The 13,396-nt window shown below is 47.7% G+C and overlaps 1 protein-coding gene across 3 annotated transcripts in view; it reads right to left on the reverse strand.

Annotated features, from left to right (window-relative positions):
• The window catches only part of LOC110507646 (neurobeachin), a 340,890-nt gene that overhangs the window by 29,004 nt on the left and 298,490 nt on the right, over positions 1–13,396 (reverse strand). For all 3 annotated transcript variants that reach the window (XM_036965229.2, XM_036965231.2, XM_090224708.1), the window contains one exon: positions 3,660–3,812. In XM_036965229.2, coding sequence (XP_036821124.2) covers positions 3,660–3,812 — 153 coding nt within the window. The remainder of the gene's footprint in view (positions 1–3,659; positions 3,813–13,396) is intronic.

The following is a 13,396-nucleotide window of genomic DNA, read 5'->3' on the forward strand; positions in this document are numbered from 1 at the left end:
CCCTCCACCTCCCTCCACCTCTCTGTGCCAGCACTCCACCTCCCTCCACCTCTGTGCCACCCCTCCACCTCCCTCTTCCTCTCTGTGCCACCCCTCCACCTCCCTCCACCTCTCTGTGCCACCACTCCACCTCCCCCTCCTCTCTGTGCCACCCCTCCACCTCTCTGTGCCACCACTCTACCTCCCCCTCCTCTCTGTGCCACCCCTCCACCTCCCTCCACCTCTCTGTGCCACCACTCTACCTCCCCCTCTTCTGTGCCACCCCTCCACCTCCCTCCACCTCTCTGTGCCACCCCTCCACCTCTCTGTGCCACCACTCCACCTCCCCCTCCTCTCTGTGCCACCACTCTACCTCCCCCTCCTCTGTGCCACCCCTCCACCTCTCTGTGCCACCACTCCACCTCCCCCTCCTCTCTGTGCCACCACTCTACCTCCCCCTCCTCTCTGTGCCACCCCTCCACCTCTCTGTGCCACCCCTCCACCTCCCTCCACCTCTTCGTGCCACCACTCCACCTCACCCTCCTCTCTGTGCCACCCCTCCACCGCCCTCCACCTCTCTGTGCCACCCTCCACCTCCCTCCACCTCTCTGTGCCACCCCTCCACCTCCCTCCTACTCTCTGTGCCACCACTCTACCTCCCCCTCCTCTCTGTGCCACCCCTCCACCTCCCCCTCCTCTCTGTGCCACCCCTCCACCTCCCTCCATCTCTCTGTGCCACCACTCCACCACCCCCTCCTCTCTGTGGCACCCTCCACCTCCCTCCACCTCTCTGTGCCACCCCTCCACATCTCTGTGCCACCCCTCCACCTCTCTGTGCCACCCCTCCACCTCCCTCCACCTCTGTGCCACCTCTCCACCTCCCTCCTCCTCTCTGTGCCACCCCTCCACCTCCCTCCTCCTCTCTGTGCCACCCCTCCACCTCCCTCCACCTCTCTGTGCCACCACTCCACCTCTCTGTGCCACCACTCCAACTCCCCCTCTTCTCTGTGCCACCACTCCACCTCCCCCTCCTCTCTGTGCCACCCCTCCACCTCTGTGCCACCCCTCTACCTCCCCCTCCTCTCTGTGCCACCCCTCCACCTCCCTCCACCTCTCTGTACCACCACTCCTCCTCCCCCTCCTCTCTGTGCCACCCCTCCACCTCTCTGTGCCACCCCTCCACCTCTCTGTGCCACCCCTCCACCTCCCTCCACCTCTGTGCCACCTCTCCACCTCCCTCCTCCTCTCTGTGCCACCCCTCCACCTCCCTCCTCCTCTCTGTGCCACCCCTCCACCTCCCTCCACCTCTCTGTGCCACCCCTCCACCTCCCTCCTACTCTCTGTGCCACCAGTCCACCTCCCCCTCCTCTCTGTGCCACCCCTCCACCTCCCTCCACCTCTCTGTGCCACCCCTCCACCTCTCTGTGCCACCCCTCCACCTCCCTCCACCTCTGTGCCACCTCTCCACCTCCCTCCACCTCTGTGCCACCTCTCCACCTCCCTCCTCCTCTCTGTGCCACCCCTCCACCTCCCTCCACCTCTCTGTGCCACACCTCCACCTCCCTCCTACTCTCTGTGCCACCAGTCCACCTCCCCCTCCTCTCTGTGCCACCCCTCCACCTCCCTCCACCTCTCTGTGCCAGCACTCCACCTCCCTCCACCTCTCTGTGCCACCCCTCCACCTCCCTCTTCCTCTCTGTGCCACCCCTCCACCTCCCTCCACCTCTCTGTGCCACCACTCCACCTCCCCCTCCTCTCTGTGCCACCCCTCCACCTCTCTGTGCCACCACTCTACCTCCCCCTCCTCTCTGTGCCACCCCTCCACCTCCCTCCACCTCTCTGTGCCAGCACTCCACCTCCCTCCACCTCTGTGCCACCCCTCCACCTCCCTCTTCCTCTCTGTGCCACCCCTCCACCTCCCTCCACCTCTCTGTGCCACCACTCCACCTCCCCCTCCTCTCTGTGCCACCCCTCCACCTCTCTGTGCCACCACTCTACCTCCCCCTCCTCTCTGTGCCACCCCTCCACCTCCCTCCACCTCTCTGTGCCACCACTCTACCTCCCCCTCTTCTGTGCCACCCCTCCACCTCCCTCCACCTCTCTGTGCCACCACTACCTCCCCCTCCTCTGTGCCACCCCTCCACCTCTCTGTGCCACCACTCCACCTCCCCCTCCTCTCTGTGCCACCACTCTACCTCCCCCTCCTCTGTGCCACCCCTCCACCTCTCTGTGCCACCACTCCACCTCCCCCTCCTCTCTGTGCCACCACTCTACCTCCCCCTCCTCTCTGTGCCACCCCTCCACCTCTCTGTGCCACCCCTCCACCTCCCTCCACCTCTTCGTGCCACCACTCCACCTCACCCTCCTCTCTGTGCCACCCCTCCACCTCCCTCCACCTCTCTGTGCCACCCCTCCACCTCCCTCCACCTCTCTGTGCCACCCCTCCACCTCCCTCCTACTCTCTGTGCCACCACTCTACCTCCCCCTCCTCTCTGTGCCACCCCTCCACCTCCCCCTCCTCTCTGTGCCACCCCTCCACCTCCCTCCACCTCTCTGTGCCACCACTCCACCACCCCCTCCTCTCTGTGCCACCCCTCCACCTCCCTCCACCTCTCTGTGCCACCCCTCCACCTCCCTCCACCTCTCTGTGCCACCCCTCCACCTCCCTCCTACTCTCTGTGCCACCACTCTACCTCCCCCTCCTCTCTGTGCCACCCCTCCACCTCCCCCTCCTCTCTGTGCCACCCCTCCACCTCCCTCCACCTCTCTGTGCCACCACTCCACCACCCCCTCCTCTCTGTGCCACCCCTCCACATCTCTGTGCCACCCCTCCATCTCCCCCTCCTCCCCCCCCTCCTCCCCCCCCCCCTCCCCCCCCCCCCCCAGCTCCTTCCCATCACCACTCCTACCTCCCTCCCCCCAGCTCTGTCACTCCTGCTGAAAAGGTCAAGTGTGTTCCTACCCCATACCCCACATCCTACCCCCAATAACATTGTAGAACTGTAGAACCCCCGCCCCCCCCATAATCTCATATCTATAATAGTGTGTGATTGTGAGTGTGTGTGTGTGTGTACGAGTGTGTGTGTGTTTGTATGTGTGGGTTTGAAATGTGATGAGAAGTGAAACGCTGTGTGTCTCCAGGCTGGACTGGTTGAGAGGCTGGCAGAGGGTGGAGAGAGAGTTCACGTTCTGTCTCTGTGTGTCTCTGTGTGTGTGTGTGTGTGTGAGTGTGTGTGTGTTGCTCAAAAGGGGCCTGCAGGGAGAACAGGGTTGTACTGGGTTGACACACACACACAAACAGCACACAGCCACACACACACACGCAAACACACACGCAGCTAAATGATGATTGATGAGTCCAGCATTAGGTAACATTATAGGGGACACTTACTGGCCCCGTCCTTTAGTGACATCAACGGGGTCAGCTGCAGATTGTGTTAGTATCGAGCAGTGCACACAGACATACAGAGTGAGGGGGAGGAGGGGGGGAGAGGGAAGAGGGAGGAGGAGAGGGGAGAGGTGGGGGGTAGGAAAGAGGAGGGGATGATAGAGGAGGAAAGGAAAGGGTGGTACAAAATGAGAGGACGGAGGAGGAGACAAGGGTGACAAAAGCAGGAGAGGAAAGGAACAGAGCAGAGGGTGGGAGATAAGGAGAGGAGGAGAGGTGTTTAGTTCCTCACCATCCGGTTGATCCTGACAAAGTCCTCAGGCTTGTTGGCCCAGGGAGGCAGCTCTACATCACACACCATCTTGCCGTCCTCCCTCTGGCCCAGGTGGTAACCATTACTATTACCAAACATCTCCGGCAGGTAGTAGAACTCTGGAATCAACTCCTGTTGGAGACAGGCATTACCACATTATTATACACATGTTATTATACTACATGATTACACGTTTTATTACACAGGGCAGGTAGTAGGATCAACAAGGGGAGGAGAGATGTAAGGCGAGTAAATGGACTGTGCACGTGTGTGTGTGTCTTCAGGGGGAAAGGTAATACAAGCCAAATAAACAGCAGGCCATGGGTGTTGAGAGGTGCTGTAACAGTTATTTCAGTGGTGTGTGTGTGTGTGTGTGTGTGTGTGTGTGTGTGTGTGTGTGTGTGTCAGTGCAGAGGTGTGGTGATGAGGTCAGGACCTCGGCACAGAGAGGAAGAAATAAACTCCCATGATCCTCCCTGGTGTGATTCCAACTTAAAAAATAAAATAAACAACTAGCTGACCCTGAAGTCAACCTGAGTCAAAATGCAAGCCGAGATCTACGCTCTCATGAAGTAAAAAATGTAAGCCTATGCATCATTAATCTAATAAAAACAGGTCTGTAGGGATGACATCTGTGCAATAGGCCTAATTCATTACCACAGCATATTGGCTATGCTTGGCCTGCCAGTATGGTTCTTCTCAGATCACATTATATTTCAAAACTCGAGCTACATAAACAAAATAAATCAGTTGTTGTTCTACTTGCGAGGCATAGCTGAGCATACATTTAAATATTAGCTTTTTTATTTTGTACCTGTTTCCTCCAGCATCTTCACAAGATCCTTTGCTGTTTTTCTGGGATTAATTTGCACTTTTCGCATCGAAGTACATTCATCTCTAGGAGACAGAACGCATCTCCTCCATCTCCTCCAAGGATGAACCAGACTTGTGGAGGTCTTGGCTGATTTCTTTTGATTTTCCCAATGAGTTTGAAGGTAGGCCTTGAAATACATCCACAGGTACACCTCCAATTGACTCAAATGATGCAATTAGCCTATCAGAAGCTTCTGAAGCCATGACATCCTTTTCTGGAATTTTCCAAGCTGTTTAAAGGCACAATCAACTTAGTGTATGTAAACCTCAGACCAACTGGAATTGTGATGCAGTGAATTATAAGTGAAATAATCTGTCTGTACACAATTGTTGGAAAAATGACTTGTGTCATGCACAAAGTAGATGTCCTAACCGACTTGCCAAAACTATAGTTTGTTAACAAGACATTTGTGGAGTGGTTGAAAAACGAGTTTTAATGACTACAAGCTAAGTATATGTAGACATAAGTATATGTAAACTCCAACATAAGTACATGTAACTGTAGTTGCCATCACACTCAGGCCAGGTCCATCTCCAGTCAGACTACTGTGCAGGCATACTAATAACAGAATGATAGCATGGTAAAAACAGAAATATAGGGATACTTAAAACCTGAACTGAACAATCTCCCACTCTTCTTTAAAGACAAATAAAACATCAACAACATAATTAAATGTCCCAAGTATTATTTAAGTTACTCATTACAAATGGGTTGTGTGACAAAGTTTTTATTTGTATTACTTAAAATGCCACTTTCCATTACTGAGTGCCTTTAGGAGCACAAGACCGGATGCTCCCTTTTTAGTCAGACAGTCAGCCAGCTGTTCCTTTGTGGCCGACCACAGAATCCGCTGGATTCTCTGTGCTTGAATAAGTTCCTTAATGCTGCTAATCTCAAGACGAAGTATTTTCTCTGTGACAGACTTGGTGGACTTGACAGCATCAACTAGGGAGTTGCTGTCAGTGACACAAACTACAGGTAGAATGTGCCATTTTGCCTCAGCAGTGGTAAGCTCTGAAAACAGAGTTGCCAGAAAGATGGCATTGTCAATTCCATCCACAAGAGCAAGGGTTTCTCAAGCAAGTGTGCTTCGGACTACCCTTCTGTTCCTTTCTGACTGCCAACAGATGGTGAGAATCTTCCTTTTTCATCCATTAACATGATTAGATGTCCACCTTGTGTGCCTCCATCTGTAAGGTTCCTCAGGGAAGCATCACTGAAGATAGTCATATTTTCCAACATGCTGAAACTTTAGTCACTTGTTGATTTCAGTTTACGAACAACTTTGTTTGTCTCTTGAATGGTTTATACAGTGGGGTGTTTAGTGTTGGATGCCAAGTTGCATCCATCAAACATTACATCATGTCTACTCTGTCGAGCAACCCTTAGAATTTTACCCATCTTTGACCTCAATTGATCAGCTTTAATTCCACAGGTCGGGGAATTGCTTTGTACGGCTCTTGAAGAATCTGGGTGGATGGGGCTGAAGATTATTGATATAGCTTTCCTGTTGCTTCAGTATTGTTCTGTCAGCTGTAATAAACCCTATGCCAACATAACAAAAACGATCATGCTCCTCACGGCTGACCTGGAAAACAGCTTTGAGGAGTGGAATCACAGTAGCAAAGGCCTGTGAGCCACCCCAGATGAAGTCATCAACATGACAGGCAAGTACTCCAGTCACATTGCAGTCTTGATCAAACCAATAGAAGACTGCAGGATCCACTAGTGACATTTTTCCACCTGTACTCAGCATTGTTGCCTTGACTTTGTTGTACCAGTAATGATGCATCTGCCAGTCCATACACACACTTTTGTAGTTTCCACAGTGTTCCTTCACTCTTAGATTCAGGCGGAGGTCAGCTGTGAATGTCCCTTGACAGCTCTGTTCCCTGCAAAAATGCAGATTTGATGTCTATGGAATGAAGTTCCATTTTTTTCTGGCTGTTCACTGTCAGCAGCAATCTGAGTGACTCTGAGGCGCATGTCGGTGAGTCTTTTGGGAGTTCTTTAGCAGCCAGCTCCTCAAAACCTCTAAACGTGCTTTTGGCACCATTCCAGGTAAGGATTCTTTAAGGGTACACACCCACCTTGTTGACACAGCTGAGTGAGCTTACCTGTTGTACCAGAATATGTAGCTGGTTCAGAGAACTCCTTTGGCTTTTCCTGCTCTTCCAATGACTGTTGCTGTGTGGAATACCACTTTCTCTGTCCATGTATTTAACAGTTTGTCCAGTTTCAGATTAGAACCACCATGTTGTCTTAATACACGTGGCTGTTGTTGAATGATTTCCTCATTTAAAACCTCAACAGTATTACCTGTGTCATGGTTGAAGCTTTATGCTCCATTTCCTGTGTCCATTGCAATTTTTTTTCAAGATTTATTTCACCTTTATTTAACCAGGTAGGCTAGTTGAGAACAAGTTCTCATTTACAACTGCGACCTGGCCAAGATAAAGCAAAGCAGTGTGACACAGACAACAACACAGAGTTACACATGGAATAAACAATAAACAAGCCAATAGCACAATAAACAAGTTAATGACACAGTAGAAAAAAAAGAAAGTCAATATACAGTGTGTGCAAAAGGCATGAAGAGTTTGGCAATAAATAGGCCATTGGAGCGAATAATTACAATTTAGCAGATTAACACTGGAGTGATAGATGAGCAGATGATGATGTGCAAGTAGAGATACTGGTGTGCAAAAGAGCAGAAAAGTAAATAAAAACAGTATGGGGATGAGGTAGGTAGATTGGGTGGGTTATTTACAGATGTACTATGTACAGCTGCAGCGATCGGTTAGCTGCTCAGATAGCTGATGTTTAAAGTTGGTGAGGGAAATAAAAGTCTCCAACTTCAGCGATTTTTGCAATTCGTTCCAGTCACTGGAAGCAGAGAACTGGAAGGAAAGGCGACCAAATGAGGTGTTGGCTTTAGGGATGATCAGTGAGATAAACCTGCTGGAACGTGTGCTACGGGTCGGTGTTGTTATCGTGAACTGAGATAAGGTGGAGCTTTACCTAGCATAGACTTATAGATGACCTGGAGCCAGTGGGTCTGGAGATGAATATGTAGCGAGGGCCAGCCGACTAGAGCACACAGGTCGCAGTGGTGGGTGATAATAGGTGATTTGGTAACAAAACGAATGGCACTATGATAGACTGCATCCAGTTTGCTGAGTAGAGTATTAGAAGCTATTTTGTAGATGACATCGCTGAAGTCGAGGATCGGTAGGATAGTCAGTTTTACTAGGGTAAGTTTGGTGGCGTGAGTGAAGGAGGCTTTGTTGCGAAATAGAAAGCCGATTCCAGATTTGATTTTGGATTGGAGATGTTTAATATGAGTCTGGAAGTAGAGTTTACAGTCTAGCCAGACACCTAGGTATTTATAGTTGTCCACATATTCTAGGTCGGAACCGTCTAGGGTGGTGATGCTAGTCGGGCAAGGCGGGTGCGGGCAGCGAAAGGTTGAAAAGCATGCATTTGGTTTTACTAGTGTTTAAGAGCAGTTGGAGGCCACAGAAGGAGTGTTGTATGGCATTGAAGCTTGTTTGGAGGTTAGATAGCACAGTGTCCAAAGAAGAGCCAGAAGTATACAGAATGGTGTCATCTGCGTAGAGGTAGATCAGGGAATTAGTCTCCCTCTAGCTCGATGCGGATGTTGCCTGTAATCCATGGCTTCTGGTTGGGATATGTACGTACAGTCACTGTGGGGAAGACGTCATCGATGCACTTATTGATGAAACTGATGACTGAGGTGGTGTATTCCTCAATGCCATTGGATGAATCCCAGAGCATATTCCAGTCTGTGCTAGAAAAACAGTGCTCTAGTGTAGCATCCGCGTCATCTGACCACTTCCGCATTGAGCGAGTCACTGGTACTTCCTGCTTTAGTTTTTGCTTGCAAGCAGGAATCAGGAGGATAGAATTATGGTCAGATTTGGCAAATGGAGGGTGGGGGAGAACTTTGTATGCATCTCTGTGTGTGGAGTAAAGGTGGTCTAGGATTTTTTCCCCCCTGGTTGCACATGTGACATGCTGGTAAAAATGGGGTAAAACTGATTTAAGTTTGCCTGCATTAAAGTCCCCGGCCCCTAGGAGCACCACTTCTGGCTGAGCATTTTCTACTTTGCTTATGGCCTTATAGAGTTGGTTGATTGTGGTCTTAGTGCCAGCTTCGTTTTGTGGTGGTAAATAGACGGCTACGAATAATACAGATGAGAACTCTCTTGGTAGATAATGTGGTCTACTTCAGGCGAGCAATACCTCAAGACTTCTTTGATATTAGACATTGTGCACCAGCTGTTATTGACAAAAATATTCACATCCCCATGCATCTCTTTTCTGCCGATGCATGGAAAATCCTGCCAGCTCTATGTTGTCCGTATCTTCGTTCAGCCACGTCTCGGTGAAACATAATATGTTACAGTTTTTAATGTCCCGTTGGTAGGATAATCTTAATAGTAGGTCATCAATAATGTTAGCAAGAATAATGGAAGGCATTGGGAGTTTACTCGCTCGCCTCTGAATTTTTAGAAGGATGCCCGATCTGTGTCCCCTTTCCGGCGTCTTTTCTTCACGCAAAATGCGTGGATCTGGGCCTGTTCCAGTGAAAGCAGGATATCCTTCTCATCGAACTCATTAAAGGAAAAAGTTTCTGCGGTGAGTAATCACTTTTCTGAATTCCAGAAGTTATTTTTGGTCATAAGAGAGCAACATTATGTACAGTCATGGCCAAAGGTTTTGAGAATGACACAAATATTAATTTTCACAAAGTCTGCTGCCTCAGTATCTTTAGATATTTTTGTCAGCTGGAACTATGGAACATCGAAGTATAATTACAAGCATTTCATAAGTGTCAAAGGCTTTTATTGACAATTACATGAAGTTGATGGAAAGAGTCAATATCTGCAGTGTTGACCCTTCTTTTTCAAGTCCTCTGCAATCTGCCCTGGCATGCTGTCAATTAACTTCTGGGCCACATCCTGACTGATGGCAGCCCATTGTTGCATAATCAATGCTTGGAGTTTGTCAGAATTTATGGGGTTTTGTTAGTCCACCCGCCTCTTGAGGATTGACCACAAGTTCTCAATGAGATTAATTTCTCATGGATGGGGGGTAGTATTGAGTAGCTTGGATGATTAAGGTGCCCAGAGTAAACTACCTGCTACTCAGGCCCAGAAGCTAAGATATGCATATTATTAATATATTTGGATAGAAAACACTCAAGTTTCCAAAACTGTTTGAATGATGTCTGTGAGTATAACAGAACTCATATGGCAGGCAAAAACCTGAGAAAAAATCCAACCAGGAAGTGGGAAATCTGAGGTTTGTAGGTTTTCAAGTCTTTGCCTATCCAAGATACAGTGTAAATTTGGTCCGATTGCACTTCCTAATGCTTCCACTAGATGTCAACAGTCTTTAGGACCTTGTTTCAGGCTTCTACTGCGAAGGGGGAGCGAATAAGAGCTGTTTGACTAAGAGGTCTGGCAGAATGCCATGAGCTAAATCATGCGCGTTGCTGTGAGAGAGCTGCGTTTCTTTTCATTTCTAAAGACAAAGGAATTGTCCAGTTGAAACATTATTGAAGATTTATGTTAAAAACATACATCGTTTGACATGTTTCTACGAACTGTAATATAACTTTTTTGACTTTTCGTCTGGACTAAGTGCCTGCGTCTCGTGAGTTTGGATTTGTGAACTAAATGCGTGAACAAAAAGGAGGTATTTGGACATAAATGATGGACTTTATCGAACAAAACAAACATTTAATGTGGAACTGAGATCCCTGGGAGTGCAGTCCGATGAAGATCATCAAAGGTAAGTGAATATTTATAATGCTATTTCTGACTTCTGTTGACTCCACAACATAGCGGGTATCTGTGTGGCTTGTTTTGGTGCCTGAGCACTGTACTCAGATTATTGCATGGTGTGCTTTTTCCGTAAAGCTTTTTTGAAATCTGACAGCGGTTGCATTAAAGAGAAGGATCTCTTTAATTCCATGTATAACACTTGTATTTTCATTAACATTTATGATGAGTATTTCTGTAAATTGATGTGGCTCTCTGCAAAATCACCGGATGTTTTGGAAGCAAAACATTACTGAACATAACGCGCCAATGTAAACTGAGATTTTTGGATATAAATATGAACTTTATAGAACAAAACATACATGTATTATGTAACATGAAGTCCTATGAGTGTCATCTGATGAAGATCATCAAAGGTTAGTGATTAATTTTATCTCTATTTCTGCTTTTTGTGACTCTTCTCTTTGGCTGGAAAAGTGGCTGTGCTTTTCTGTGACTAGGTGTTGACCTAACATAATCGCATGGTATGCTTTCGTCGTAAAGCCTTTTTGAAATCGGACACTGTGGTGGGATTAACAACAAGTTTATCTTTAAAATGGTGTATAATACTTGTATATTTGAGGCATTTTGATTATGAGATTTATGTTGTTTGAATTTGGCGCCCTGCACTTTCACTGGCTGTTGTCAAATCGATCCCGTTAACGGAATTTAAGCTGTAAGAAGTTTTAAGGTCTGGGGAGTTTCCTGGCCATGGACCCAATATATCGATGTTTTGTTCCCAGAGCCACTTAGTTATCACTTTTGCCTTATGGCAGGGTGCTCCATAATGCTGGAAAAGGAATTGTTCATCACCAAACTGATCCTGGGTGGTTGGGAGAAGGTGCTCTCGGAGGATGTGTTGGTAACATTCTTTATTCATGGCTGTGTTCTTAGGGCAAAATTGTGAGTGAGTCCACTCCCTTGGCTGAGAAGCAACCCCACACATGAATGGTCTCATGAAGCTTTACTGTTGCCATGACACAGCGCTCACCTTGTCTTCTCCGGACAAGCTTTTTTCCGGATGCCCCAAACAATCGGAAAGGGGATTCATCAGAGAAAATGATTTTACCCCATTCCTCAGCAGTCCAATCCCTGTACCTTTTTCGGAATATCAGTCTGTCCCTGATGTTTTTCCTGGAGAGAAGAGGCTTCTTTGCTGCCCTTCTTGACACCAGGCCATCCTCCTAAAGTCTTCGCCTCACTGTGCATGCAGATGCACTCACACCTGCCTGCTGCCATTCCTGAGCAGATCTGTACTGGTGGTGCCCCGATGCCGCAGCTGAATCAACTTTAGGAGACGGTCCTGGCACTTGCTGGACTTTTTTGGGTGCCCTGAAGCCTTCTTCATAACAATTGAACCGCTCTCCTTGAAGTTCTTGATGATCCGATAAATGGTTGATTTATGTGCAATCTTACTGGCAGCAATATCCTTGCCTGTGAAGCCCTTTTTGTGCAAAGCAATGATGACGTCACGTGTTTCCTTGCAGGTAACCATGTTTGACAGAGGGAAAACAATGATTCCAAGTACCATCCTCCTTTTGAAGCTTCCAGTCTGTTATTCGAACTCAATCAGCATGACAGAGTGATCTCCAGCCTTGTCCTCGTCAACACTCACACCTGTGTTAACGAGAGAATCACTGACATGATGTCAGCTGGTCCTTTTGTGGCAGAGCTGAAATGCAGTGGAAATGTTTTTTGGGATTCAGTTCATTTGCATGGCAAAGAGGGACTTGGTAATTAATGGCAATTCATCTGATCACTCTTTATAACATTCTGGAGCATATGCAAATTGCCATCACACAAACTGAGGCAGCAGACTTTGTGAAAATTACTATTTGTGTCATTCTCAAAACTTTTGGCCACAACTGTACACAAAAGTAAAAAAACAAGTTGCACAAAACAAAACAAAAAAATAACAAAATAGCACAATTGGTTGGGAGAATGTAAAACGTCAGCCATATTCTTCGGTGCCATTTTTCTATCTGTTTACGCAGAGCCCTGTGAATTCTTTCTGAACACTGCTTCAGTGAATGCTTTTCTCGCTGCATGTAGTGTTGAAAGGTGCTGTCCCACCCATGCACTCACACTGATCCCTTCTAGTGATGGTGGCTTGTCAACCAGTACAGAGGGTAGATTAGGGTTCTGCCCAAACACTAGTTGGTATGGGCTGTAGCCATAAACATTGTGCATTGAGTTTTTTGCCATCAAAGCCCAATCTAGGGCTATTTTCCAGTCACCTCCATTGTCTTGCTTCACTTTCAGCATGATCTCTGTGAGTGTTTGTCTCTCCAGAATCCATTGCTCCATGGACTGTATGCAGCAGTTGTCTATACAGTGCCTTGCAAAAGTATTCACCCTCCTTGGTGTTTTTCCTATTTTGTTGCATTACAACCTTTAATTTAAATTGATTTTTTATTTGGATTTCATGTAATGGACATACACAAAATAGTACAAATTGGTGAAAAAAAACAAAAAAAAACTTGTTTAAAAAAAAAATTACATTTAAAAAACGGAAAAGGGGTGGGTGCATCTGTATTCACCCACTTAGCTATGAAGCCCCTAAATAAGATCTGGGGCAACCAATTACCTTCAGAAGTCACATAATTAGTTAAATGAAGTCCACCTGTGTGCAATCTAAATGTCACATGATATGTCACATGATCTCAGTATATATACACCTGTTCTGAAAGGCCCCAGAGTCTGCAACACTGCAACACACTAAGCAAGGGGCACCACCAAGCAAGCGGCACCATGAAGACCAAGGAGCTCTCCAAATAGGTCAGGGACAAAGTTGTGGAGTACAGATGGGTTATAAAAAAATATCCAAAACTTGAACATCCCAAGGAGCACCATTATTAAAAAATGGAAAGAATATGGCACCACAACAAACCTGCCAAGAGAGGGCCGCCCACCAAAACTCACAGACCAGGCATGGAGGGCATTAATCAGAGGCAACAAAGAGACCAAAGATAACCCTGAAGGAGCCGCAAAGC

Source organism: Oncorhynchus mykiss, chromosome 27, assembly GCF_057628025.1.
Source record: "Oncorhynchus mykiss isolate SJ-2025 chromosome 27, ASM5762802v1, whole genome shotgun sequence".
Classification (NCBI taxonomy): Eukaryota; Metazoa; Chordata; class Actinopteri; order Salmoniformes; family Salmonidae; genus Oncorhynchus; species Oncorhynchus mykiss.